General features: G+C 37.5%; 1 protein-coding gene across 1 annotated transcript in view; it reads left to right on the top strand.

Moving 5' to 3' along the window:
- The first annotated feature begins 1,343 nt into the window (after window positions 1-1,343).
- The window catches only part of LOC149200380 (E3 ubiquitin-protein ligase), a 51,405-nt gene continuing 27,714 nt past the window's right edge, over window positions 1,344-25,034 (top strand). The window contains 1 exon segment of the mRNA XM_089402706.1: window positions 1,344-1,704. Within this exon segment, the coding sequence (XP_089258832.1) occupies window positions 1,550-1,704 (155 nt within the window). The 5' untranslated portion in view covers window positions 1,344-1,549.

The following is a 25,034-nucleotide window of genomic DNA, read 5'->3' as shown; positions in this document are numbered from 1 at the left end:
TCTTGATATTTCAATTCTTATAACTTTCTACCGTTATACCAAAACATATATATATATATATATATTATTATTATATATTTTTAACCATAATCTTACCTATATTTTCATAGTCACTCATAATATAAGATGAGTTTTAAGAGAAGAATTCTGTTTTGAATTTAGTTTGTTTTACATTTACAATATTTTTAAGAGCCAATTGTTCACCACTCCTTTAATATCTCTTTGACCCTCTTTTTAGACAATGGGTGGGAGTGTGCACTTGAAACATTGAACCACTCAAAACACCCAGTTTAGTTTATATCAAAAAGAATTTCTCAAAATGGAATATTTTGATGAATAGAAATTACAACAATTTATTGAAAAAAATGAATATATAAAAGATGTTCTCTAACTTTTCTATGTTTTTAGTTTTTTTTTTTTGGGTTAAAATTTGATAATATAATTTTGACCAAGGATGAGATCTTTTTTGGTTTAAAATAAGTTTTTTAATGCATAAATAGATTCAACGGTTTAAAATTCCAAATAGACTTGGATTGTATTAATTATATATCTCAAACTTGTGAACATATAGCAGATATCAAGCACAATCATTCCTGTTCCTCAACTTTAACTGAACTTGCGGTGAAATCCAAACACCATATCTACATTGAGCATTCTTGGGTCATCACAAGAGTTGATCACTTCCATCTTAGGAAGCTAATAAAAGCCATTAAAATTGAAAAAAACACAATTAATCTTAGGAGGGACAACTCTTGAAAGTTAAATACAAACTGGATCCCTGTCCACTCTTTTTAATTTTAATAATATTATTTCTAATATATATATATATTTCTTATTCTATTATTATTAATTTAATTTATTTTAATTCAATATTTATTAATTCTAAACGGTTAATTTTTAATCGCTAATTCTTACATGCTATTCTCTAACGGCTAACTTTGAAACCAGATGCATCTTTGCTATTTAAACATTTAGATTGATTGATTTTTCATCTTTGCCCCGAGAATGAATCATATAAGATGGTTTCAAAAGTCAACCAAATTTTAATGATATAATTAATCTAAAAACAATTTAATTATAAATTTCTATCAATTTTCTATTGAAATTCACTGAAAATTTGCCAAAAACAAAATAAACTAAAATATAAGAAAATTATTTGAAAATGAACCACAAATATAACCAAAAAAAACCGCATAGAAAAATTCTGTCAAAATTCACTGCCAATATAAGAAGCCAGAAAAACCAAAATATAGAAAAGTTATGTCAAAATTGACCAAAACATATACCATTATGTAGTCTGCTATTTTTGACTATAATTTTCATTCCGATATTTTCGAGTCTATAATTTTTAAATGTAATTCGTTGAAAATAATGAAATGCCCTCCAGGAACGAGGGCAGAAACTACACAGTTTATTGAAGAAAATTGGGTGCAGAAAATGTAATTAATTGCAAGACATTGACATTTAGATGATGCGTTAGTTGGGGAGGGAAGAATTGAGGACGGTGAAAAGCTCGAATGATTCGATTCGGCTCATTTGCTTCCTGACAATGAACAACAACAACGTGATAGACATAGCCAACGCCTCAGGGCAGTTGGAGACCCTCTCAGAGGAAGATCGCCGAGCGTTGCGCCGTAGCCGCTTTTCATCTCTCGCCCAAACTGCCAGTTCTCCCAAACCCGACAAACCGCAGTCCAGTCCCAGGTGAATTTTTTTATCTGTTCACTCTTATTTTTACATTCATTCCCTTGCTTCTGTTTTCGATAATTCAATTTGGTTATCAAACCAGCTTATGGATTTGGAGAGGCTGGCCTCATTTAAATCATCAAATTCTTTAACATTCTTTACAGTAACTGCTATTGTTCTGAGCTTTCTGTGCCCATAAATCTTGCTTTTTTTATCAGTTTTAGTTACTTCCATTATTCCGAGCTTTGGGTCCGCATGATTTATTTTGGGGGTTTTAATCACCTGCCAGTATTCTGAGTTTTGGGTTCCCTTATTTTTTTTCTTTACTATTATTATTTAAACTATATGGAAGATTTTGGTTAAATATGTCCTCACTATTACTTTAAGCAAAAGCTGTGGTTAGTTTGGTGGGGTCCTCCATGAAATGGGAAGGCTGGTCTTTAATTTTGGTTCACCCACTCGCAATAATGCTCATGGCAGTCCTCGGAGCCCTTTTCCAAAGGGGGATGAATGATAAAAAGCATATTAGTTTGCTTGTGCGTGATCTGAAGAAAAGGCTGACCCTAACTGTATCGGGATAGGCTAGCCATGAAATGCTAGAGAGAGTGAGTGGCTATGGAACTTAGTGACCGAGTCAGGAGTTTCACAGTTTATGATTCCAAGTTCCTAGGCATAGTGACCGAGATGCAGAGTAATTTCTTGTTCCAGACGAAAGACGAAAGGAACCAATGCTCTGTTTCAGGCAATAGTAGAAAATTTTACTTACCAGATTTGGTCGGACCCAGAAGCTTTTGAATTGAATGAGCAACACAAGAAAAAAAAAAACTAAAAATATCAGTTCAAAAGAAAAATAAACTTGTGTATGCTTATGTATTTTTCTCCAGTTATTTCTGACTAATATGTATGATTTTAAATGTTATGCCTCTGAACCCTTTTTCCGAACTTTTCAAACTCTTTTGCAAGTCTGAACTTTTTTGAATGTATATCCTCTTTAACTCACTGAACTTCTGAATCCCGGTAACTATTGTTGATGGGTTTGCGCACATTTTCCTTTGGTTTCTTTGACCTCCTCAACCTTATTCCTTTACACACTTGGCGCTACAGTATGACCAAGTCTTCACTAAGGAGAGTTGGCCTTAATTGGCTAACTTTTAAATAGCTTATTTACCATCTCAAGATGCATGAGGTCGTGAGCACTTGAATTAGAGGTGGATGTTTGTTTTGAGGATGATCATGCGTTGGATGAACTTATCAACATATTTTCATGCATGTTTTTACTTTGAGTTGCACTTTTGAGGCATATAACACATCTCCAGGCAAAGTTTGCATATGAGGAGGCATATTGGACCTTCAGTACATTCAGCTAGCAAGAGTTCAAGCATGAAGAGGATCTCCTTGATTCGCATGCAGACACGTGGCACATGATTACTTATTAATTCAAGGTTCAAGAGGCCAACATGAGAGGAACTCTCCACATTTGAAGGTTAAAAATCATATTTATATCTATCTTGATGAAGGAATGTAACCCATCAAAAAGGGCATCCTAGATCCAAAGGTTGTTGTAACAACCAGCCCACATTTGCACACTTATCAAGGCTTCCCCTTTGGAATCTATTGTTTCACACCTGGGATCGTCTTGTGAAGAGATGGAGCACATATTTTTAGGTCACACCTCCCTTGGCATTCCTTTCAATTGTTTTTTGACATGGTCGAAGGCACTATAGAGGAAGTGATTGATCCAGTTCTTAAGGGCCGAGATCCAGAAAGCTTGAATGCCAAGAGGAGCTGAGAGAAAACATGCAAATCTGCCATGAAATTTATAGAAGGGAAGGGACATTGATGAAAACACAAATAAAATAGGCCACAAACATATAAGAGAGTTGGAGAAGAAGGATTCTATTAATATGAAACCATTACATTGAATAAGGTCAATTTTAGGACCTCTCCTTCCTGACCTCGATGCTCTTCTAAGCACTCCATCTAAGAAAGTCTGGAACAGCTCACAAATAAAAAAGAACTCATTATTTAAGTGGCGTGCTTGGATTGGAGATTGACACTAGGCACATTTGGCATGGTCAAAGGCACACTCATGGAGCACCCTATGTTTCTCCAGCAGATCTAATTAAGAGAGAATTGCAAGTTGAACCTATAAATTGAGGTCTCCCATTGACTTGCAAATTGTGATGTCATTGTGGAGAAATAACCTGGACTTTTGCATTGGAGGCTGAAGATTATGTTGCAGATTTGGAGCTTCATTGCGAAAATATCCAGATTCCAGGGTTGATTTCGAACATGGGATCATCTTTTGAGGATACAGAACACATTTTTCTAGGTCGCACCTCCCTTGGAAATCCTTTCAGTGGGTTTTTGACATGGTCAAAGGCGCTAGAGAGAGAGTGCTTGATCCAGATCTTGGAGGCTGAGATCCAAAAAGCTTGACTTCCAAGGAAGAGAGAAAACATGCAAATCTGCCATGAAATACAAAATCTCGTAAATATAATACACCACAAAAATATAAGAGAGAGTTGGAGAACAAAAATTCTATTAATATGAAACCATTACACACAATGAGTCAATTTGAGGACCTCTCCTCCCCGACCTTAACTCTCTTCCAAGCACTCCACCTAGGAAGATCTAGAACAGCTCACACATTGAAAATAAATAATTATTTAAGTGGCATGCTTGGGTTGGAGATTGACACTTGGCACATTTGACATGGTCAAAAGGTCCACTCATGGAGTGTTCTATGTATCTCTAACGGATTCTAATTAAGAGAAAATTGCAAGATTGAACCTATAAAATGAGGTCTCTTCTTCACTTGCAATTTGTGATGTCATTGCGGAGAAATAGCCTAGACTTTTGTACTGGAGGCTGGAAATTATGTTGCAGATTTGGAGCTTCATTGCGGAAATATGCAGGGCTGATTTTGCATTCCAAGGTCACCATCATATCACTTCAGTCCTTTTTTTCTTAGCTGCACTGAATATTGTTCTGTTCTAGTGAGTTGATGCTAGTTTTTTGAAAGGCTGAAGGAGAGGTCTGTTGACCTCCTTCTTGGCTGTTTGTGATAGTAGATTGCAGAAGTTTGTATTCAGGGCTGATTATTCAATAGAAAACTGTCCTTTTTTGTTGCTTATGTTTTATGTGATATCACAAACTCACTTGAATGGTTGATGTGACATTTTGGACATCTCTACTTTGCTGTAGGTGCAATCTACAGATCTGTTATAATTGGCAGCACTGTTGTTAATGGATGTTTGTTGGGTTGCTGTGCTTTATAATCAATCTCTTACCTCGTAGATTTGTTGGGGACCCCACAGCCAAAGGATAATGCACTGACCTACTTGATTTCACCATCAAATACTTACTGAACACCACAAATTAGTGTTTTGGTCAATCTGGTTTTAGTTATTTGAGCTGTAAGGACTGATTGGCAAGCCTCTTAGGGAAACCACCCTTGTGCTGTAAAAGAGAGAGGTTTTCACCAAGGTGACAGTAGATGGAACTTAGTTGCCCTAGGTTTGCATTCTTTATTGTTGGACATGAGTATTTTGCAAGTGCAAATATATAAGGTAAAAAGCTTGGTGAGTGGTTTTGACCAATTTGACAAAATCCATCAACAACAATACTTGTTTCACTAGTGAAGTCAACAGAGTAATAACTTTTAAGTTGTTCCACCAGGATTTCATTCTCCCTCCAATTTGCACCACCGACATGGCATGAGTTTCAAAGGGATGATGCTGGGTGCAGTTCCTAGTCAAGTTTGATTTAATGGGTATCCCTCAAATGTGTTTGGCATGAGAAAATCATCAATGTTGTTTCTGAAGTGCTTCTTCAATAACAGTTTTTTCTGCCTTATCTGCTGTGCTTCATATGGTCCCACACACAATAATAGACATGTTTGAAATGTTATTTTAGCTGGGGGAATTGATTTTGTTTTCAATGTTGATGCGGTTTGCATAAAATCAGTAACATCATTATATGTCAAGATTTGAGCTTGTTTATTTTCACAATAACAAGTATAATTTATATTAGAAAATGATGTAGCTGATTTGGAGTCTGGACAGCTTTGTAATACAAAAAGGATTAGGGGTGGCCATGGCCGAATGCCCAGAATGTAGACTTGCTAATCCATTTTTCCAGAAGGTCTATCTTCCCTATTCTAGCCTTTGAGGGCTTGGGAGGTTTACCGGAGTTACATATTGATTAAGCAAAAACATAACATGACAAAATATATAAAAAAGTTTAAAAGAAAGTTATCAGTTTCCACCATGATGAGCTTCAACTTGCGTGTTCTCTCATGGCTCAGTTCCAATATCATTCAAACATTTATCTTCCTCAAATTTGGAAGTAGGGTTGACCTCATGCGTGCCATCCACTAGTTCTAGGTTTTGAGAGCACAACATGACCTTGTTGCCTTTTGAGTTCAAGGAATGAACATGGAGGGAGGGTTCCATTGGGTGGGGGGGGGGATGAAATTACTTTTGGAGGAAGACCAAGATGGGTCACAATTTTTCCAACCAGTAGTTACAAAATCTCAACTGCTCAGTTTTGAGATCCGAGTGCTTGCTGCAACAAATTGCCATGAATGCTTCCACATCCTTATGCCATTCTTGGATTTCCAGAATGCATTTTGTTGTGTCAACTACCCAAGTGTCCCTAGCACACTTTTCCTTTTGGATGTGCCTTTCAAGTTCATCTTTCCTTTTTGCCTAGCAAAAGGTTCAATTCATTATGTGGCACTGTGCTTCTATTGTTTCCTTTCACATTTCTTTACTGCTTGCTCCACCTTGTTGATTTTACACATAATGCAACAATTGTCGTTGTAGTCGCAATTTGCCATTCAAGCCACCCTTCTTGCCAACTTCCTTGAAGGCATAACACCCAACAAAGTGACAAACTGCCTAGCTTTCCCCCCCACTCGTAATGTGTTGACCTCACCAGTCAGCAAAAATATACACAACCATGTCTGATGGAAGGGACACAGGGAGTTCAATCTCATGAAACCCTTGAAGGGGAATTTTTTATTAAATTAAACCATTTCCATGTGTATTTCTATTGTACACATGATCCCTTTATATAACAATAGATGACCATAACAACTATGTCATTACGACTCATAATTCAACCAAATTCATAACTATCTTCACAATAATTTCTCCAGTAATCTCTCAAGTGATCTTCACCCCTAACTTCTATCTTTTCTTCTCATCTTTTACTCTTTCGCAGACTGCTATGCTTGGTCTACATTATTACAAATCCATCATATTATTCATGATTCACAGGAAGTAGTTAATCCTTCAAAGTCATACTCCTACTTAACGAGTATTCATGATCCAATCATTTATCTTTCTCTTTTCAACTGCTCCAATTACATCGTCATCTTATGTGATCTTTGTCTTCGATGCTCTTTGTCTTCATCTTCTATCTTTTGCAATCTTTGTCTTTGGTCTTTTCTCTTCTTTTCAATTTTCATCTTGTACTTGTAAAACATAAACATTGTGTTTGGTGAAGTCCATATAAAAAAAGTACTATCCATCAGAATACATGGGTCGCCAATTGTTGTATTTGTCTACAAAACATAAACATTGTGTTTGTTGGAATCCATATAAAAATAAATTATAATCCATTGAAATACATAAGTTGCCAACTATTGTATCTGTCGGTTCTCTAGGAAAGTTTTTCTTGTACATAGCTCAACAACCATTCTTTAATCACAAACATTTTCGTTCCCCCTGCATCATCATCAATTATCATTTTGGGTTTTCTTTGGTTTCACCGTAACCACACTCTAGGTTTTCTTGGGTTACTCTCAACCATTACATCCTTTGGGTTTTACATCGACTTACCCTCAATTGCTACAATTTTCAAGTGGTGTCGATTGACCACAAACCATACAACCATCAACATTGACTCAGGTGCATAAAATTTCAAAATTTCTTTTCAGGCTAAGCTTGCCCTTATATAGTCATATTACCAAGACCATTTTCTTTCCACTATTAAAAACATTACTCAAGAAGGACCATTAAACTTCTTAGGGATGTCATTTTGCATGGATTCACTACTTTTGCATCTCACTTTTGAACACATAATACTAATTTTTTCTTACCTTGCTTCTTATTTCCCACATTTCCATTGTGTTTCTTCTTTCTTTTGCTTTTGCTTCATTCTTCTTCTCCCTTTTCCTGCACCCCTCTTCCGTTGCTTCATTATTTTGCTTTCTTTTCTTCAAACTGTTTCACTGACCTTGTCTTCTCTTACTTTATTTTTTCTTCATTTGTTCATGCCCATGAGTTCATCTTCTTAAACTTTCATCTTTGCTTGTATTTCCTCTATCATCTTCTTCTGACTTGGAGTCTACGCCTTCTTTCATATTCTTTGGCTGCACCATCTCTCAATTTCTGCTTCTTTCTTTATCTTCTTCATTCCTATAAAATTACATGCTTAAAAAGTATGTTTCTTGGTGGAGTGACATCTCCATCCAACAAGACACCTACGACACTAGATTGACAAATTTAATTGACACACCAATATCATGATTTGAGTAATTCAAACTTGACTTGACATTTGACTATGACTATGGTTTTGCAAAAACTTTATATAACTAGGATCTTTTGACCCACACTTGGGCTTGACTTTCAATTTACATTGGCTCTTTACATCAATAGATTTCATCTCGACTTTGACTCTTTACAACAACATGCAAACCTTCTACACACTCCATGACTTTAATTTGCCTTTGACATTCGCTTGACTTCAACTTTGCTTCAAAGTGGGGGCTTTGACTCAATCTAACATTGATATTTTACATCAATAACTTCTTATGTCATGTATCTTAACATCTTATAAAACTAACTTTTGACTTTCAAGTTTCAATGACCTTACAAATGCTAAGAACTCTCCATTGACACTTGGAGTTGACTTGAAATTAACTTTTCTTGATATTAATAAAGATTACAATGTAACCCATTACAAGCATTCCTTTCAACATTGGTAGCTTTCTCTCTCATTTGTTTTATCATGTTTCCACAAAGTAGCTATCTTTGGTACTTTTCTGCGTGTGATAAAGCAAATAAAAAAATGTATACTTGTCATTTTATTTTCACTGTTGCACTCTTGATGGCTTGATGCCTCTCTTCGTGGTGAATGCAATTGAGTCTGCACTTGAGTTGGACTTTGACTAATATGAACACCTACAATCAATATTTGGCAATCGTTCTTTCAACAATATCTTTGATTTCCACAATAAAAAAAATGATTCCAACAATAAATACTAGGCCCGTCTTTGGTTCATGAGCCCCTAGTCCTTCTTCTTTTAGATTTGATCTAGCTCTAATAATTTTGTATCCAGGAAAAGAAATAAAGAGTGAAGTCTCCTAGTTTTGTAATTTGTTGGCTCATGATTTTTCTTGACAAGAGTTATTTGATCAAATATGGAACCAGATTTATAGTTCAAACCCTTCTTAACATTTGCAATGCTTTGAAGATTTGAAGACGAGAAATCTAATGGTGATGAATGCTTATAGTCATTGAGAAATGAGGCATGGGATTGTCTTGATCTGTGGGCTTCCTTAATGAAAATGTATGTGCCTTCCTCATGACTTTGATGCCATCAATGTCCAGTCACTTGGCCCTGTACATGTGATTCTATGATTGTTATTTTTTCATATTCCTCGTTGGCATATTCTTAATCTTATTACTTTAATTGTGAAATGCACATAACTCTTATTACAATTGAAGCGACACACTACATTTCACAATCTATTCTCAAGAAAATCCTCTTGAATACCTTAACTTGGCTCTTCATCTTGCTTTGATGTCAATAGAATGGCATGGCTTACTTGGTGGCCCCTTTTTTGAACGTGCTTAGACACTTGGATAATTATGGCTCTATCACTCACATAGTGTCTCATTGTATTTACTGGTTGCGCTATAATCAACATGCCTAATAGTAGTTCACTACTCCACAACCTCTCACGATCTCTCACCTTGAGCTCTGATACTAATTGTTGGCTTCGCTAGTCAACAACAAATATACACAACCATATATGAAGCAAGGGACACAGGGAGTTGATACTCAAGAAGCCCCTGAAGGGGGGAATTTTATAAAATTAAATCATTCTCATGTGTTTTTTATATTGCACAATTGGTCCCTTTATATAACAATACTTGACCATAACAACTATGAAATGATTAGATGTTTAGTTCAACCAAATGCATAACTATCTGCACAATAATCTTTCCACAAATCTCTTAAGACATCTTCATCCCTAACTTCTCTTTTTTCTTTTCATCTTTGATTCTTCCATAGAGTTCTATGATTGGTCTACATTATTACAAATCCATCATATTATTCATGATTCACAAGGAGTTAATCCTTCATTATAGAGTTGTAGTCTAGAACAAAAACTTCAAGCCTATTCTCAACTCCAACCCAAATAACACCCAACCTTCATTTGTGCTTGGAGGAGCCACAATTTGGATTGGAAGATTTGAAGCAAAGGTATATTGTCCAGAGTGATTCTTAATTCAAAAGCAAATATGCCCACACATTTGTTACTTGCATTGAAGGAACCATGGTTTGGAGTGATGGCAAGTAATTCGTTCCATGCCCAAATTGTAGGACACATAAATGCACATGCATCCCTTATCATTGCGATCACACCATTCTTAATAATTGGTGCCATTGACTTTAGGAAGGGAAGAGGAGGCTTATGCTAGTGTAATAATTTTCAATCTCGTCAACTTTGCATGGTATGACACATGTTCGAATGAGAGGGGCTTGTCTTTATGTTCAAAAATGTCATGGTGGAGATAAGGTGGTAATGCCCCAATTTAAATCATACATCCCCTTTAGCAACCTAAATCCCTTGTTTGCTTGCTCGTCGGCAAGCTTGTTTTTCCCTTATAAGACATGAAAGAACTTAATTCCCTCAAAGTCTTGGACATGTTGACCCTCCTACTAGCAAGGGTACCCATAGTAAAATGTTTGATAAATAGAGGAGTTTATGGTGTGGCCTAGCCCTCCTTTATGATTTGGTTGCATTCTAATTTTTGACTTTTGGGCACTTTCATGTTTTCCAAGGCAATTCACCTTGTTCAAGGAACTTCATGTATATTGAGGCATTAATTACACCTCTCAAGGCAGTTTTTGAGTTATTCATGGACACTTGGATGTCTCCAACGCGTTCCATGTTGGAGATCCTTGAAAGTTATCATATTTGTCACTTTATGAGCTGATTTGTACTTATTTTGAGGGCTGATTTTACACATGGCAGTCGTGGGGTTTACTTGTCGCTTTTGGCGACTTGGAAGGATGATGCACCACACTCTTGAGACCCTTGGAATGATATGGGTATGGATTGGACAAAACATCTTGGAGAATGATGAGCTGAAATGAAGATCAAGTTTATTTTGTTTTGATGTCACTTGGCTTAGTGGGGGTTTAATGACCAAAATTTTGACTTATATGGACATCTCCCTTGCTTCATGGAGTGCCTTGACCCAAGGCATGGTCATGGGCCTTCCTTGGGACATGATTTGGAGTCTTTCGGTCATTATTTGACATGATTTTGGGAGCTATCAAGATGATGCAGCCCCATTGATGGAGTTTTCATGAGGTTGTTGCACTAGAAAAGGAGGAATGTTGGAGCCCTTTGACTGGGGAATGTTGCGAATTGTAACTAGGTTCGGTTTTCATAATGACCTAATTGTAATCATGACATTGTATATTCTTTATAAAGAAAGAAAATAAAAGAAAGAGAAATTATATGTTATTTTGGATTATGGGTTTCATACTCAAGTTTGAGTCAAAAGCATGTCTATGCTTTTAGGTTTTCTAGGTTTTTCTAGGATAAAGAATAATATTGGTCATGTGTCATAGTCCCATTTGGACTCATTGCAATAAAGAAAGATGTTTATTTTATCAAGAAGAAGTCATTTTGTATCCCAAAACCAAGTCAGCCCAAAGAGCAGATCAAGTCGGCCTAAGGGAGGCTATTTAACCCCTCAAGAAGGCTATAAATACAAGGAGCTCAACCTAATTTGAGACACTCATTCAAGACAAGTTCGATCTGCAATAGCGAAGGAGAAGAGCTAGAAGGACGAGGAAAAGAAGGAAGAATCGAAGTTTCTTGGGTTGAATCTCTCTCTCTCTCCACATGTGCGAAGTTAGGGTTTTTGTGAAGTTGCAGCTGTAGGAGGCCGAAATTATGAGAAGCAATCGCAGGGCCGAAATTGCTATAGGTCGAAGTTTGGAAGCTGCCTTGGAGAAGATCTTGCTGGGGGCTGACTTGATGCTTGGCAGGGTTGTTGGCTTTGGTCTTTGGGTCTTGGAAGTCTCTTTGTAAAGTAGATTCTAAAGAAGAAGAGAAACATTTTTCTACGTTTTCCCCTTAGAGGGGTTTTTCCCAGGCTTGGAGCCTATATCTTGTGTACTTTGTCTTGTTGTGATCTTCATTGTTTTGGTAATTGCTTGATGAACAAGATCTAATAACGTAATAAAAGACCAACACATATCACAAGTAATTATCAAGTTAAGGAAAATCATCTATAATATATAAGTCCCCTGATTTCCCAACATGGTTTGAGAGCTAAGGTGCAAGGAGGAGATTGAAGATTGCATCTTAGTTGGCACTATAGCAAGGGTTATAAGGAAGGGTTTCAAGTTTCTTGGGAACCTCACTACATCCATCAAGGATTGCATATTGAAGATCATCTCCAAGATTGCGAAGAGAGTAATAAATGGAAGTTTGTTCTCTGCTTTATCTGACACTTTCAACGACGAGAATGTATGAGTTCTTGACAGTGGTGCCTCCAAACATATGACAAGAGAATGCAATCAACTTCAAACCCTATCAAAAGGATACTCCTCTCACTCAATTGAACTTAGAGATAAGAAGCGCTACCCAGTGAATGGCATTGGATCTACTTCATTGGAGCTCGAGTCTGGTTGAAGCATTCACCTCAACAATATTTTATGTGTTCCAGGTTTGAAGAAAAACTGAATTTCTATTTCTTATCTAGAGGACAAGGGTGATAGAGTTGCTTTTGTTGATGGCAAGATTCTGGTTTGGGGTAAGGGCATGCTAGGGTGATTGGGATTCGTGAGGGGACATTATATAAAGTTTTCACACCTCTATTTCATGCTCTAGTCCACTTGGATATGAGTCCTTCCAAACTATGGCATGGAAGGTACGGACCAACGTTGCATGAAGCGGGGATGCGGAAGCATCATTTCCCAAAAATCTAGGAAGCGAAGCGTCTACTATATATATATATATATTTTTTTAATATTTTGTTGCATTTATATTAAAAAAACATACAAAATACCAAATTAGTTGTAGAAGACATGAAAACATGCATATTTTTACATAAATCAAGATAGATATGGCATCCATTGTACATCAATGATTAATTATTCCAGCATCAACCATCTACAATCTAGATTCCTCTTCTTGTCTAGCCTTTTCCTCTACTTCAACTCCATAGGGATTTTAGTCAACATTGCCTAATTTTGATCAAACAACTTAATCCAAGCCTTATAATATGGTAGAGAAAGCTTAACATGCCTGATCAATGATTTTGACTTGAGTGAAGGGTACATAATTGCTAAGGCCATGGCGAAGGAGTTCAACAATCAATAACACCAACACTGGGGTTAGGGCTTGGTGCACTTGATTAAATGCCAATCTCCTACCCTCATACATGATATAATCCAATGAAACGCTACAATCCCATTGATCATGAAAATTGTTAAGTCTGCTGAATTTTGAATGGGATATGAAATTCTTTTTTCTCCATATGAAGTCTAATGAGGTTGGAACCACTCTCAAATACCCTGAGTCATTTCATGGTAATGCTAAAAATTTAAGTAAAAGGATGGAAATGAAAGACAAAGGAGAATGCCACTTTTACTTTAAAAATTGAACATTACCATTAGGGAGCATCTAGGAAGCGTCTAGGGAGCATCAAAAGGCACCTTGGGAGTATTCGGAAAGTGTAGTTCCTCACATAACAGTTCGAAATTTCCAAAAAAAAAGACAAAAAAGCCCTGTAGAACCGTGTGAACCGTCCCCCTTCTTTCAGTTCCGCTTGCGATCCGTGGTGGATACACGCTCGAACCTCCACAGATCCGCACCTGCTCCTTTCTGGATCCGTGGATCGGGTAGTAGGACCCCAAATCGAGCCCTCACAGATCCAATTTTCCAGGAATCGCCAAAAAAAGGCGGAACCGCGGATTCGATTTTCCGATCCACGGTTTCACCAAAGGATCAGTGGCGGATCCATACGGGACGCGGATCTGCCTCTGGATCTTTGGGCGGTGGGACGATTCCTACAACACTGGTACGAACACTTTCATTATAATATTTTTGCATCTCTAAGTCAAATGGTCAATCACATCCCTGAATTGAAGGAAGAACATGAAGAGACTTGTAAGGGATGTGCTCTAGGCAAGAATGTGAATAAATCATTTGCAAGAAGTGATACCAAATCTAAGGAAGTTTTAGATCTCATACATTTAGATGTGGACTTATGGCAGTTAAGTCTCTTGGTGGGCATCAATTTTATGTAACCTTCATGGATGATTTCTCAAGGAAAATTTCGTTATACCTTCTCAAGAACAAGGATGAGGTATTCAGAAAGTTTCAGGAATTCAAGAATGAAGTGGAGAACCTAAATCGAGAGAAAGATCAAGACTCTAAGGTCAGACAATGGTGGAGAATACATCTCCAAAGAACTGATAGCTTTCTGCAAGGAAGCAGGGATCAAGAGGGAGCTTATCTTTTCTTATAATCCATAACAGTATTGCGTGGCTGAAAGAAAGAATAGAACGATTGAAGAACGTGTGAGGGTCATGCCACATGATCAATATCTCCCTCAATTCCTATTGGGAGAGGCATGCATGACAACTGTTTACTTGCAGAACTGAAGTCCTCACAAGATCCTCAACAACATGGCCTCCGAAGAAGCATTTATAGGAAAGAAGCCAAGTGTGGATCATCTTTGAATATTTGGGTGTCCTGTGTATATTCATATTCCCAAGGACAAGAAAAAGAAGCTGGATCCTACTCATCTAAAGGGCATCTTTGTTGGGTATAGTGCTTCATCAAAGGTGTTTAAAATATATATTAAGAAGGATCGTCGAATTGAAGTAAGCAGGGATGTCATCCTTGACGAGAGACGAGAGCATAGCTTACAAGAAATCAAAGGATGTTCCGGTTGACTCTGATGAAGAGATACCTATCTTTGAGGATATCTCAAGGGACAATGATGGTCAAGATCAGACATCTACTCAAGAAGATGTTGAAGGTCCTAGTGAGCCTATACAACAAGTAATTATTCCAGAAAATCGAAAGAGGAAGAGATACCTATCTTTGAGGATATCTCAAGGGACAATGATGGTCAAGATCAGACATCTACTCAAGAAGATGTTGAAGGTCCTAGTGAGCCTATACAACAAGTAATTATTCCAGAAAATCGAAAGAGGTCTGCTTGGTTGAGAACTACTCTACAAGAAGTAGAAGGACATATGGCATCAAGGACCTTCAGGGAAAGTAAAAGACCAAAGAAGTATTTTGGGTATGTTGCATATATGAGAAAGCTTATTGAAGCAAAACCTTCCTCTTATGAAGATGCAACTAAACATCAAGAGTGGAGGGATGCTATGCAAGAAGAGTACCAATCCATAATGAAGAATGATGTCTGGGAGATTGTCCCTAGGGCAAGTGACAAATCTATATTCATTTCAAAATGGATTTACAAGATAAAGCACATTGCAGATGGAAGCATTGATAAATACAAAGCAAGGTTTGTGGTAGCAAGAGGCTTCTCACAGAAAAAGGGATTGATTATGAGGAAACCTTTACTCCCACAGCTAGATATACAACAATAAGATCACTTGTTTCGTTGGCTGCTACTATGGGATGGAACATGTCAAGACAACTTTCTTGAATGGGACCATTGATGAGGAGGTTTACATTGAGCAACCTCAAGGATTTGAAATAAATCAGAGGGGGTACTCATGTCTGTAGGTTGAAGAAAGCTCTATATGGCTTAAAGCAAGCACCTAAAGCCTGGTATGCAAGAATGATGCATACCTACTAAGACTTGGTTTCACCAAGAGTACTATAGATCGATCCTAACCTATATATCAAGGTGGTCTAGGGTGAACTAGTTATCATACTCTTGTATATGGATGATCTACTAGTCACAGGTGTAGAACATCATATTCAAGAATGCAAGAAGTAGTTAGCAACCGAGTTCGATATGATCTTGGGATTATGCATTATTACTTGGGACTAGAAGTATGGCAGAAGCCATGTGAGATATATCTTGGTCAAGGTAAATATGTGATCAAGATACTTCAGAAATTTGGCATGATGGATAGCAAGCCTATGATGACTCCTATGATTACCAATTTAAAGAAGTTGAGGAGTTCAGAGTCTAGTCCAGTGGATCCTACTTGCTACAAACAGTTGATTGGGTCCTTGATGTATTTGGTAAATACAAGACTGAACATTTGTTTTGCAGTGAATGTCCTTAGTAAGTGGAGCCAAAACATGATCATTGGATTACAACCAAGCATATCTTGAGATATTTGCGTGGAACCATACATCACTGCCTCTGGTATACTAGTAATGAAATCCAACTCATGGGATATACAGATTCAGATTGGGGTGGCAGTGGGACAAATGGAAGAAGCACATCAAGTGGATGCTTCATCCTAGGGTCTTCCATGGTCTCGGGAAGCAATTTGGCTTAGGAAGTTTTTATCAGAGTTGTTTGAAGGACCACTTAGCCCTACACAGATACATTGTGATAATGAAATTTGCATAAGATTGACGAAAGACCCAATGTTTCATGCTAGGATAAAGCATACAAATAATAAGTACCACTACGTCAAAAGCTTGGTACGAGATGGGGTCGTGGAGCTGCACTATCTACCTACAAATGAACAAGTGGCAAACATACTGACCAAAGCGTTGCCAAACAAGAAGCTTGAGTACCTGAGAGTTAAGCTTGGTTTGGTGGACATCTCCTCCCTAATTGAGAGGAAGTGATGTTGGATAGTTCTTGTCTTTATGGGTCATGCACTAGACTAGGACTACTAGCCATAAGTCTTAGTGAAGGCCATAAAGAAAGAATGGAGTCCAGAGGATTGGATAAGCATTTGAGATTGGGACTTCTTATGGATTGTAGAATCCAAGAAAAAAAGTTGTTGATCGATACTCTTTGAGGATGAGGTGGGGCATCCAAAATAAGAGTAGTCGAAGAGGACCAATATTCTTTGAGGATTTAGGATTGGAAATCCAAGATAAGATTAGTCCTAAAAGGACATACCCGATGAACATCCATATGGGGTATGTGCCTTAAAGGTACTGTGGCAGCTCACATAAAGCCTCCCAGCATAATGCTCTCGATTAAGGATGAGATTGTCTAGTTAAGGCCTTCAAGGACAATGCTATTTATAATAAAGATGGCTTATCAATCCAACTCGTCTTAAGAGAATGCTTCAAGATTGAGATTCCTTGTACCATGTAATGGGATTATGAATACCTCCCTAGTTAAGAGGGAGTGTTGAAATTTGTAACTAGGTTCAGTCTTCATAATGACCTAATTGTAATCATGACATTGTATATTCTTTATAAAGAAAGAATATGAAAGAAAGAGAAATTATATTTTATTTTGGAGTATGGGTTTCATACTCAAGTTTGAATCAAAAGCATGGTCTTCGTGCTTTTAGGTTTTCTAGGCCTTTCTACGTTAAAGAATAATATTGGTCATGTGTCATAGTCCCATTTGGACTCATTACAATAAAGAAAGATATTTATTTTATCAAGAAGAAGCCATTTTGTATCCCAAGACCAAGTCGGCTTGAGGAAGGGCTATTCGACCTTTCAAGAAGGCGGCTATAAATATAAGGAGCTCGACCTCATTTGAGACACTCATCCAAGACATGTTTGATCTGTAATAGTGAAGGAGAAGAAGAGCTAGAAGGATGAGGAAAAGAAGGAAGAATGATCAAGTCGGCCTAAGTGAGGGCTATTCGACCCCTTAAGAAGGCGACTATAAATACAAGGAGCTCGACCTCGTTTGAGACACGCATCCAAGACAAGTTCGATTTGCATTAATGAAGGAGAAGAAGAGCTAGAAGGACGACGAAAAGAAGGAAGAATCGAAGTTTCTTAGGCTAAATCTCTCTCTCTCTTTCTCCACACATTTGAAGTTAGGGTTTTTGTGAAGCTATAGTTGCAAGAGGCCGAAATTCTGAGAAGCAGTATCAGGGCCAAAATTCTGGGACGAAATTGCAGTAGGTTGAAGTTTGGAAGCTGCCTTGGAGAAGATCTTGCTGGGGGCTAACTTGGTGCTTGGTAGGGTTGTTGACTTTGGTCTTTGGGTCTTGGAGGTCTCTTTGTAAAGCAGATTCTAAAGAAGAAAAGAAACATTTTTTTTGGGTTTTCCCCTTGGAGGGGTTTTGTCCTAGCTTGGAGCCTATATCTTGTGTACTTTGTCTTGTGATCTTCATTGTTTTGGTAATTGCTTGATGAACAAGATCTAATAAAGTAATAAAAGGCCAACACATATCACAAGTAATTATCAAGTTAATGAAAATCATCTATAATACATAAGTCTCCTGATTTTCCAACCAGGAAGATACTTCACCATGCTTTGAGGATCAACCATGGACAATCTACATCAACTTTTGACCATTTGTCTCTTCTTTTGTGGACCAACCCCCCTTTTGAGGGCATTTACTCATCAAATCATTGTACATGTGGCTTGACTACGTTGTTTTTATGTTGTGACAGTTTACTTGATTTTAAGAGTTAATTAGATTTAGTTTTCTTAGGCTAGATCTAAGGAATTAAATCAAATAATAATATTTTATTGTAAAGGAAGGTAGATCTCACTCTTTAAATAGAGAGAGCTTCCTTAATTGTACTCATGGTTGGATTGTGAGAGCACTCCTCTCCTTTGAGCTTAATGGAAATATATTTATTGGAGGAATTTTGTTGTTATGTGGTGAATCTTTTTGACTTAGAAGCTATTCTTTGTTGGTTATTTCTTGTACATCATTAAAGGCATTAATGCGATTGTTTAGGACTACATAAGGCTACACATGTCAATCCATTTGAAGGGAAACTTTGTCACTTGGAGGGAGGATGTCTAGAGGCTCTTTTCACATGCTGCCCTTTGTTGGTTTAGGGTAAGTTTAATCCTCCTTGCTAGGACATACTCCAAAGTTCCTTAGTAAGAGTTTTTCACACTATTTCATGCCATAGTCGATCTTGTGGTTGAAGGATTTCCCCTTGGAGGGATCCCTTTTGGTGGGGCCACGACTTCATGATTTTTGTTGATTCGCTGAGGGGTTAATTTAGTCGTGAGGTTCCAACCTAATCCAGATTCCACAAGCACCGGATAACCGAATTCAGAGGGTTTTCTTCTTAATCTCATCTTGCCATTTGATTCCTCTTGACTCCATATCCCTAATAGGATATTGACATTGATCTTCATATCCCTCCATCACCTTTTCCCCCTTTTTGTCAAAAAACCCCTAAAAATATTCAAGAAATATGTTTCCTTGAGGCTACCAATGGCATCTCCTTGTGCCTAATTGACTATGCCTTAGTGATCCTAGTAGGGAAGCCCCCCTTGAGTTGGAGGAGAGTTGGCCTAAAGCAAGAGAACAGGTTGTCGAGGTGCTAGTGGGTGACCTTCCTAAAAGGTTCCTGTCAGATTATGCGTTGTGGATCGGGGCGTTTATCACGTACATACAATTTGGTCATTAACAAGACCTTAAATAAGATCCTTTGCAGAAGGCTATAAAGATTAAACTTCATTAAAGTTCTTCGAAGGGCTTTTGTGGTTTAGTGATCTTATGATTAGTGCTAAGTCCCCACCACTATTACTCTTTGGACCCCTTTGTCTTTTAAGATTGAAATGGTTTTGTAGAGGATCAATGCTTTTGTCTCATTCTTGGCCGAGATCCCAATCCCCCATGCAAATGTTGTTTTTTTTTTGTTTCTTTGGGGTTAAAGATGACCCCCTACCACACCACACTTACCACCTCTGCCAAGATCTTGCAATTGTTGAGACTAAGTCCAGTGTTAATTTTGGCCAGAATTTGACTGAAACAATCTAGGTATCCTAAAAGTCTCTCTATATCCCTGTACATGTCTAGTGGCCATTATGTAGGATGTTGCAGTTTCACGTTGGGTGTGGCCAGCTGGAGGTATCTATTGTCTGGAAAAATGGTTCACATAAAGTTCTGCAAGTGGTAATGTTTACAGATCATTATTTTGATGTTTATTACCCTCATATAGCTATTAATGTTTGACTTGACTTTGTATTTTTTATTGTTACATGCATAGCTCTTTCAATGCACTTTCTTAGGTCATCCTTTTTTTTTTGAATATGTTGTCATTCTAGTTACATAGATAAATGTGTGCACAAGGTTTATCAGCTCTCTATGTGTTGGAGGAAGAGATTTCTGGTTGCAGGAAGAAGGGGTAATGCTTATGTTTGGTATTTGGTTATGCCATGTATCCTATTCATTTTATGGTTAACTGAGCTTTTGGAACAATTTTCAAGTAGTTAAGTTGATGCAATTGTTTTAGTTGACCCGACAATATGGGAAACTTCTAACAGTCAAATACATGGGATGATGGGATGACTATTTGGAATCTTTTTCCACATGTTGTAGAGTTGTGGAAAATTTGCGCTTGGGCTTTTAACACGGAAATATATTTTCTAATGCATGTAGGGAAATTGAATGTTAAGGATTAGAGGTCAAGATCTATCTGTGATTAGCAAGCTGATGCACTTTGTAATGCATACCAGGTGAAGTGAACAAAGTTCCTTCTACAGATTAATTACCCAAAAGACTTGGAATATCAAGATATCCACAAGGATACAAATATTATATATTGAATGTGTGAATAAGAATGAGAATGATGATTACAATGAGAACGAGAGGCTTGCTTATATACCACGCAAATGTCTCTTCATGAAGAGTCATGTCCTATCAAACATGCCTCTTCAACCTAATTACTAGTTTAACTAATCATTATTTATGATTATTATTGTTTACATTATTTATATATATTTTATTCGTTACATTGCCTCCTTCCTCAAAAAGCTTTGTCCTCAAAGCTTGTCGATAAAAAGGCTTGATCTCTTTTTTGGCTTCAAATGACTTTCTCTCTTGGCACAATCATCTTCGTCGATATAAGCTGATATGATCTTCTAAGTGACAAACAAAATTGTCGCATTGAGAAGGGATCAGACCATCCTAGATTAATCTTCTGTATAGTATTCTGATCACTGGAATTTTGTAACGACTTGTTAGCATAAGACTGGATTGAGGTTACATCACTATTATCTGGAACATCAGTTTGTTGTTTCGGTTCTGAATGGTTCAGATATGTAGCATGGTTGATTCGTCTAATCTCGTGATTCGGATGCCGATAGGGAACTTTTTTGGTTTGATTTTCCCTTATTGGGCATGTGGCAATTTTTATATTTTCTTCTGGCGAAGATGTTGTTGAGTTGGTTATGGAACATTCATTGTTTTTACTGCAACATTTAAGTGTGTCGTTTCTTCAATTGACTTGTCTTCTTGAGTAGTCATATTCATTGGATCGGTATTTGTTCCCTTATTTTCAACTAGAACTTTTGCGATTGCAGATTTCGATACTTCTTCTTGAGTGAATTGTTCTAACTTATCTTTTAATGCCTTCTTATCATCGTTAAGTTTCTTAATTTGAGCAAGTAGACTTTTATTATGGTTTCTTAGACGTAAAAGTTCTTTGGTTTTTGATTCATCAATATTATTTTCGGTGTTTTGGATTTTAAGTTTTTCATCTTTTAGATCTCTGATTTGTTCTAATAAATTTTTATTAAGGTTCTTTAAATGCAAGGTTTCCTCTTTTTGTTCTGATAAGTGCTTCTTGAGTTCTTTTTTTGTGACCTTAGTCTTCTTTACTTGCGCTAGTAATTTTTCGACGTGGTCCTTGAGACGAGAAATTTCTTCGTCCTTTTTCATTATTTCTTTGTAATGCATATCCACAAGATTTTTATGTTCGTGTTCTAACGCTTTCTTGTTTTGTTGAAGTTTAGCTATTTTCCCATTCTCTTGATTTTTTTGCTGCAATTTTTTGGTACACTGGGTTATATCGTTTGGTAGAATTGATGATGGGCTTTCAGCTTGAAATGTGGATTCTGTTTTCTTCATTTCCTTATATCTTGCCATTAATTCTCTCATTTTTCTTGCTATTAATTGTTTATCTGCATCACTTAGAGGTTCGACTAAGGTAAAAGATTTGTAACATTTTGTGCAAACAACATTTTGATCTTTGAATGACTCTTGAGAATTAGACTATTCTTATGCACGATAACCTTTTTTTTTGGTTTACTAAATTTACCTCGACCAGTCACAATTGGATGTGTCGTTCCACGACTATACAAAGAGATCACCGTTGTGGACGAAATGAAATATGTGTGGAAAAATTGTGAATTTGCCTTCAAATTCAATGACGATTTCAATGGTGTGTAATCTTCACCAACTTTAGTTTTATAAAATTGTCTAGTTGATGATATTTGTTTGCATTGATGGCAGTCGAAGATGGAGGTGGGTATATTTGCAGTAGAGGATGGAAATGATCCAACGACTGCAATGATGTAGGAAACAATGGATGGTGGGGGTGGATTTAGCTAGCAATGGTTAGTCTAGGCAGTGGATGGTGGCTTGTGATTGGATATTTTTTTGATGGGATTTGGAAGTCGGTGAACAGGGATCAGCGTGACAGAAATTACTGGAGCAGCATGACGGAGATGCGTGTGTAGCAGAGGCGAAGAATAGTGTTTTTTTTGTTTTGTTTTGTTTTGTTTTGGGACAACAAGGCAGAAAGACGATGGATAGCCGGCTGCTGGATGGTTGTCGCAAGTCGTGGGTGATGGCAGTAGATGGTGATAGCCGGCTACTGTGATTGGTACTTTGTCGGGAATGTTGCTAGTCATGGTAAGTTTGTAGTTGTTTTTGTTTCTATTATCTTTGTTTTTGTTTTTGTTTGTTTGTTTTTTTTTTTTGATAATGGCCAAAGGCCTGATTAGCGATATGGAGAAACTCCAACTTTTTGCAGTGAAACGCTTCAACTTGACGACAACAATGTTGACGAGATCTTGATGGCCAAGGGCCTGGATCGAAGAGTGTGGCTCTATGCAGCGGTGAAGATGCCAAAGGATCGATTGCTCTGATACCAAATGAAGTGAACAAAGTTCCTTCTACAGATTAATTACTCCAAAAGACTTGGAATATCATGATATCCATGAGGATACAAATATTATATATTAAATGTGTGAATAAGAATGAGAATGATGATTACAATGAGAACGAGAGGCTTGCTTATATACCACGCAAGTGTCTCTTCGTGAAGAGTCATGTCCTATCAAACATGCCTCTTCAACCTAATTACTAGTTTAACTAATCATTATTTATGATTATTATTGTTTACATTATTTATACATATTTTATTTGTTACACCAGGGTATTTGACTGTGAATTGATAGTGACAGTGATCATCAGCTGCCATTTGACAAGCAAGTGCATTCTATTATGCATGTCAAGGAGTTTATGAATATAATAATTGCACTGATTCAATTATGAGTGCAAAATATAACTGCATTATAAGTCCATCAGTCCTGGAGTTTATCCAGGTCATTAGACAGATATTCAGTGCCATAATTTAGAAACATTGGTAGCGATTTTGACAATTATTTTCCTTTCAATATTGTAAAGTTTTGTAGATGTTCTATGCTAAGAGCAATTTCACTTTTCTCACAGCAATCATACAAGTAGATAAGCAAAATGCAGATAGAACATATAAGCAGATCTTACAGAAGACAAATCAGAAACAAGAAAAATGTATGTGTTTGTTTCGGCGGTCAACAGGATGCTTCAACTAGCAAAGTCTCCTTTGGTCAGCGAGCCCAGCATGTGTCACAACAACCCTCCAACCAGTAGATGAGTCAACCCAAGTCAGTTCTACAAAAGTCAACGCTGTCCTGAAAAGTCAACGCAGGGGCAGCAAGCTAAAAGTCAACGCAGCAGCAAAACGGTCAACCCTTTGACCTCGATTTTTGTGCCAGGTAGTATGGCCTTCAAAAATCGAGCCTCCCACAAGTTTTCAGCTTGTTTGGACCAAGCGTTGACCAAAGTCAACGCTGGTCAAACTTCTGCGAAACCCTAGCAGCAGAAAAATCTTCTTCGTCCTTCCCACGTGTGGCTGAAATTCGTCCTCCAGGTAGCTCGTACTTTTAAGGATGAGAGAGGAAGATGTGAGTTGTGTTGTGATCAAATTCTCTCCAACTTTTCCTGTATATATATATATCCATCAACGAGGGTGTGTGACACATCTGTTGGGCATGTGAGCCTACATTACAAAACTGGCTGACCTTTGCACATATAATTTATTAAGAATAATAAATTTAAAATATAAGTTCTGCTCATCGGATTAAGACTATTTTTATATGAATTTTACACCTCTCAGAAAGAGGAATCCAACAAAAATATTAGCCTCTTAATCTGAGCATCAGAACATGGAGTTTGGACCTAGTTGTCCAAATTTAACACTCCCTCTCAACTAGGGAGAACTCCATCTATTAGTGCAATTAACATCGTGAGTCATCCCGCCGAAACTTGCTTTGCTGGCTTCTTTATTTCAGAACAAAAGTGGGTCAGTCACGAAGACATCATTCCCCCACTGACATAATCAGTCCAGAGGTCCTAGACCTCACAAATCTTGATCCCAGATCAAGTGGTTGGACCATGCCATCCTAGATAGAGAGTACGGCAATCTCTGATGCGTCCATCAGTCTTTGCTAATAGTCTCTAGTTTTTCCACACCTCATTGGCTAAATGAGAGGTACTTCCCATGAGCCCTGAACTCAATGGGTAGGATGCATACGGGGCACAGATTAAATGAGTGGCGAACCAGCTCAATAATCACAAGGGTGGGGTAGAAGCATTATGAGTGCTTATAGCTCCGAGAAGCTATCCCCAAAGCCCCCCAGAGCTCCCAGAGCTCATCGTCCAACAGGACCCACATCATAGGGTCTTTCCACGACACCAAGACTCTCACAGAAGGTTAGGAACTTGACCTTCCCCAGGGGCTTAGTGAGAATATCCGCGACCTGCTCATAAGTTCCTATATGATCGAGCCTTACGGCGCCTCACTGTACCATATCCCGGATAAAGTGGTACCTGATATCAATATGCTTGGATCGGTCGTGGAACACAGGATTCTCAGTCATACGAATCCCACTCTGATTATCACAGAGTATTACAG

The sequence above is a fragment of the Pinus tabuliformis genome, chromosome 2_1, assembly GCF_031772625.1.
Source record: "Pinus tabuliformis cultivar Carrire ecotype Pingquan chromosome 2_1, CPIR1, whole genome shotgun sequence".
Lineage (NCBI taxonomy): Eukaryota > Viridiplantae > Streptophyta > Pinopsida > Pinales > Pinaceae > Pinus > Pinus tabuliformis.
This window is presented reverse-complemented; position numbering and strand designations above follow the sequence as displayed.